General features: G+C 30.4%; 2 protein-coding genes across 2 annotated transcripts; one reads left to right on the plus strand and one right to left on the minus strand.

The window, feature by feature from the left end:
• Window positions 1-390: 390 nt before the first annotated feature.
• LOC107019209 (protein SUPPRESSOR OF NIM1 1-like) lies at window positions 391-1,776 on the plus strand. Its single transcript, XM_015219769.1, has 2 exons — window positions 391-1,191; window positions 1,759-1,776. Exons 1-2 carry the CDS (start codon window positions 391-393, stop codon window positions 1,774-1,776), a joined length of 819 nt encoding a protein of 272 aa, XP_015075255.1.
• A 982-nt stretch (window positions 1,777-2,758) lies between these two features.
• LOC107019210 (ribonuclease S-7-like) lies at window positions 2,759-3,542 on the minus strand. The gene is made up of 2 exons (XM_027917171.1): window positions 3,267-3,542; window positions 2,759-3,205 (listed from the first exon to the last, which is right to left on the minus strand). The coding sequence occupies exons 1-2, from the start codon at window positions 3,540-3,542 to the stop codon at window positions 2,759-2,761; spliced, it is 723 nt and encodes a 240-aa protein (XP_027772972.1).
• Between the last annotated feature and the right edge of the window lie 2,276 nt (window positions 3,543-5,818).

Here is a 5,818-nt window from a genome sequence, read left to right on the forward strand (position 1 = left end):
GAACTTTTTTGTATATAAATGAAATTAGTAAATATGGTAAGCCAAACTATCAACCAAATACAAATTTATTGATTTCATTAATGACATTTTTGATGAAATTAATAAATTTGATTTATTTATGTAAGTTTTCTTTTTTTAAAAATGGATTTGTATTACATAAACTATTTTGGATTATTACATTTAATGTATATATACATGTAATTTTGGTATAAATTCCCGTCCAATTCTATATTCATGTCCACCCATAAAAATAAAAAGCCTCTACTTCATTCATCCTCCGATTACCGTCGTAACTCCACCATCTAACTACAAAAAAGTAAAGGTGTGTTTGATTTTATTCATATCTCATCTCATTTGCTTTTCAATTTTTTGTGTGTTGGTGGAGTTAGTATGGTTTTTTCTGAAGAATCAACAAGAGAGATTCTAGTGAGTTTGCCTGTGAAATCGTTGCTAAGATTCAAATGTGTGTGCAAAAATTGGGGCAGTCTTATCAGTAACCCTAGCTTCACTGTAGACCACTGTAAGAAGAAGAAACCTTTGCAACACTTGATTTATGATTATGGTGCGGGCGATGATGCTCCTAATATCACTTTGGTTTCTGATAAGGGTATAGATGAACAAAAAAGTTTCCACAGGTTTGCTGGAGATCGTATTAATAACTTGTTAGGTTCTATCGATGGCGTGTTTTTCATAGAAGGAGAAATTGGTGATGACATTTTGTGTGCATTATGGAATCCAGCTAATAGAGAGGTGAGATACCTCCCTGGTGCACCAATTAGCTTTGAATGGTTTGCACTTGGTCGTCATTTAGTGTTCGGATTAGAGCCTATAACCAAGGATTATAAAGTGCTTTATTATAATGAATGTGAAGAATATGCAGCGATCTACTCATGTTCTATGGATTCATGGAAATTCTTCAAACATAACACATACGTATTTGAAAATACTAGTAGGTGTGAACAAAACATGTATAATACTGCTGATTATTTGAATGGATGTTATTATTGGTTGTTAAACGAGAGGAATAATAAATATAGAATTCTTTCGTTTGACTTTGGGAATGAGGCGTTTGCAAAGATGGAAGGGCCACCACGTGGTATCGAGGATTATACTTGGTCGGTAACTCTGATGTTGCTTGGTGACTCCCTTGGCATCTTGAACTTTGTTGAGGGTTGTATTAATGATGTATGGGTAATGATACAACCTGGCGTTTGGAACAAATTCCTGACCTTTCATCTCACTACGCGTACTAAGTCATTTTATGACAATTGTTTTATTTGTGTAACTAAAAGTTCCCGACTGGCCTCCTATAATGTTATGACAAACAAGACGAGGCTCCTTGAATATCGTCATCCGGGCCTGAAGTCACCTCCAGCGTGTGGTGGATGTGGGGTTTACTATTATAAAGAGAGTTTAGTAAAAATTAAACGACAAGGGAATAGTGAGCTTCATCTCAATCGTTGTTTCACAAAAATGTCGAACAAACATTAAATTTCAATAGGGTTATTGATTTATGGTTCCTTCTAGCTAGCTTTCATTAGGTGCAATATGATATTATAGTCTCTTCTAAGTTGTTGGTTATTGTGAACATCTTACTATTATTAATTTTTATCAAAGTAAAGTGAATTTTAATTCATGTTGGATCTGTTATTGGCATTGTTAGACATAAAATATTTTCCTGAACACTCTTGCATTGTTCATGTGAAAGACAATAGTCAAGATATTAGTAAATAATGATTCTTTGTACATTTTTCACAGACATTAGGACCAGTGTAAGTGTTTCCTCTTCCATTTATAATTAAAATGGTTTACCTATATATATATATATATATTTTTTATGTTATTACTTTAGTGTTTATGCATAATTCATTTTTATAATTAACACAATCAAACATTGCATGCTTAACATTGGTACTATGAAAATGAATACTATTTGTTTATAATTAATACCAAATAAATTCTAAAGTGTGTGGGTTTAGTATTATAAAGAGAGCTTCGTAATAATTAAATGGGTATGGCGACTCCCCAACTTCTTCAATATTAATTAACTAGTAGTGTACAAACATTTATTCAAATATTATTTTTTTGGGACATTTCTAATGATTTATTTGATATTGTATTGGTAAGGACACCCATGATATATAATAACAGGTATTTTCTCAAAGAGAAAGTTTTACTCAGATTGTCAATAAAGTTATACAACACAACTTAGAGGTTGATCTCTAGATAATTAATTACAAAAAATAACGCTTTGCAAAAAGTTATATCTGAATAAAATTAAATTATACATTAATCTTTAGCCCATCCATTCTATTTTATATATATATATATATATATATATATATACATATATATATATATATATATACATATATATATATATATATATTCAAATCTTTCATTCTCACACACAAAACCTCTAATTAATGTAGTGATGCTTCCGATTGACCCTGCAATTAAAAATTCAAATATATATAATAAAAATGAAGTAACGTAATGATAATGATACTATTATTATTAATATTAGTAACGATCAACTATATATTATCATATAATATTGTTTTGAAAGCTAGCTAGCTAGGAACATAGATTTATAGATATTAGTCTTCGATCCGATCCGATCCGATCCGATCCTTAAGCTGCTAATTCCTTGATCAGCTAGCTGAAAATTAATTAAGAAAAGAAAAGAAAAAAACAAATTTTTAATGAATTAATGAATTGGTAAGGGAGTGTATATATAATATTTTAGGTACGTACCCTAGCTTTTTGGAAATAGGATATCGTTTCCTGTACCACAGCCTCTTGTGAGAAAACTTTTTGGGCAAGATATTATTGTTTTGAGCAATTTGTCTAAGCAGATGTGAATTTGTTTTAAATAGAAGTGATGACCCCGCTTCTCACATGAGATGTAAACATGAATATTTTTATCCTTTAACACTTCTTCAGAGATAAATTTCTTCATATTCGCTGCGGTGTAAGTAATTTTATTATCCGGAATTATTTGAACACTTCTTAACTCACTAAGCATATTTTTCACTTGTCTCGCAAATACTATTGCCCCATTAAAATATTCAACATCTGGGACGATTTGTGATGTGCAATACCCATGCTTCTCCCACTCATGTATCCATAACTTTTCGTCTGTAGACACCAAAGAAGGCCAATAGAACCCCAATGAAGTCTTTAGGCTCCTGTCATTTAACCACTGTATAGTATAGTATTAGAAATCATATATATATGCATTTAATTTGCGTCGTTATACGTACCACTTTTTTGACCGTAGTTGGATTTGGAGGAACCTTACACGTAAAAGGAGTGTGACCTGTAGCATTCCCTGGCCAAAGGCCATGTATAGGGAATTCCAACATTATTACGGAGCGCTTGCAAGGTTTATTTGGCCTCCCACAAAAGGTTGGAGGCCATTGCATTATCATCTGCATATGATGATAATTACTACTTACTGGTGGTTGAGTTTTTGGATCACAAGATGCACTACTCACAATTATTATTAATGTTATAACAATACCAAACAAGTATTCCATATTGGATCATATAATAGAATTATAAATATACTCATTACTATCTCTATCTCCCCCCCTATTTATATGATTATCTTAAACACAACTACCAGTCACAACATTAATTCTTCTATTCAAAATGTTGATTAGTTATGCATGTTTCGATACATTTGAACAAATACTTTTTTTCTTTAATTTCATTTGGTATAGTATATTTATATTTACTATCAAATACTTTCTTTTCATTATACTTTAAGATAAATTAGTTAATCTTTTTTTCTATAATACCCCTTCTTACTGCTCCATCAGTAGGAAGCAATTGATAAATATATTGAGACCAAATGCATGAATTTATGCGGATATATTGGCCCAACTATATCTGATCGAAAGTTTTGGGCTTATCTGCTTCTATTTGGTAGGAGAATTAATGGTCTATGATACGCAAATAATAGTAATTTTCTATCAAACATAGATACAAAGAATTGTTTAATACAAAATTGTCATGATTTATTGATGTATATCACTTGTGGCTCATGTCACGTCTAGTCCTCCTTTTGTGTTAATACAACAACATAACTTAGAGCTTTATCTAGTTAAATTAATTATTAAAAAAAAATTATATTTTACAAGAATTATGTCTCGATAAGATTAAATCATTTGGTACTAAATTGCAACAACGTCCAAAACTAAGATTGTAATTGTCTCTATTTAGTGTTGGAAATACAATTTTGTGATGCATCTCATTGCAGTACTAAAATGGACAATAATTTCTTCCTTATTAACGAAATACTACTCAAATCATGTCCATTGCGCGCAAATCCCTCGTCACTCATCTATTAAGTTGTATGTGAAGAATGTTATTAAAATGTAATAACCCTAAAATTGGAATTTTGATGACTAGTTGTTGCATAGATATATTTGGTTATGAGTAAATGACTATGTTGTTTTCACCTTTCTATCTAAACAAAAGTTTCTACCATAACTTAATACATTATTTTATTATTCTTCTCGCTTAACAACCAATAATGACATCCATTCAAATAATCAGCAGTTTTATACATGTTTTGTTTACACCTACTAGTATTTTCAAGTACGTATGTGTTATGTTTGAAGAATTTCCATGAATCCATAAGTATACTACTTCAAGTAGGACAATGGTGTCATTCATAATTTCTTCTTTATTAAGGAATTATAATTAATGTCACTAATCAATCCATAAGAAAAATAGCATCATTCACAATTTTTTCTTTATTAAGGAATCAATTAATGTCACTAAGCAATCCATAAAGAGTCCATTTCAAATGCTCACGTATCCTACATGATTTACTAAGTAAGGGGAAAAGGGTGAAATATATTCAAATTTTAATCAAGTTGTTAATGATCAGAAGAGTCAATCACTCAATCGTTATTTAACTCAATAAATTTGATTCTTCCTGTTCAGATTATCTAGAAACTTTGTAAATTCTGGAGATTATGAGTAAGGGGCACGAATCATATATTGATACCGTAACTGAATACATTGAATACTTTGAAAGATGAGGAGCATGCAAATCAATCATAGTTGAAGGGAACATAACAAGGTGGCGGACTTGCTATCAAAAGAAGGAGCACAATTAAAACATAATCAAACTTCTGTGGAATAGAAGGATCAGCTTTTGATGGAAATGCAAGACGTCATAGTATTTCGGATAGTCTTTTTGTTAACTCTAAGCTAGCAAGTAACGAACTAGTATTATTCCGGCCATCGATCTTGTATAGTGAAGCTAGGGTTATTGATAAGACTGCCCCAATTTTTACTAAAGTATAATATACTCTAAATAATTATTAAATATTTACTAATTTCATTTATAGAAAAAATTCAAAAAAAGTTATTAATGAAATCAACAAAAATGTATTTGGTCGAAAGTTTTATCATATTTACTAATTTCATATATAGAAAAAGAGTAAATATTGTCATTGATGAAATTAACAAGAATATATTAGTTGATTGTTTGGTTTGATAGACTAGAAATATCTTTTTTTCTAAATAAAAATTAATAATTTTTCTTTTCAAGTACCTTTTTTAAAATAATATTATTTTAAATAAAAAAGGGAAAATTGTATATAATAGCAAACTAATAACTTAAATTAAATGGAATAGCTAGGGTTTGATTTAATTGTGCTCCATAGCAAACATTAGCTAAAATTTGCCAGCGTCTCTCTCCCACAAATCTCGCTCGCCACTCTCCTTTCTCGCCCGCCTCTCTCGCTTTATACAAAGAAGTGTATAATTCTGTTTCTGTTTTGTATAAAGCGAGAGA

This window comes from Solanum pennellii, chromosome 5 (assembly GCF_001406875.1).
Source record: "Solanum pennellii chromosome 5, SPENNV200".
NCBI lineage: Eukaryota > Viridiplantae > Streptophyta > Magnoliopsida > Solanales > Solanaceae > Solanum > Solanum pennellii.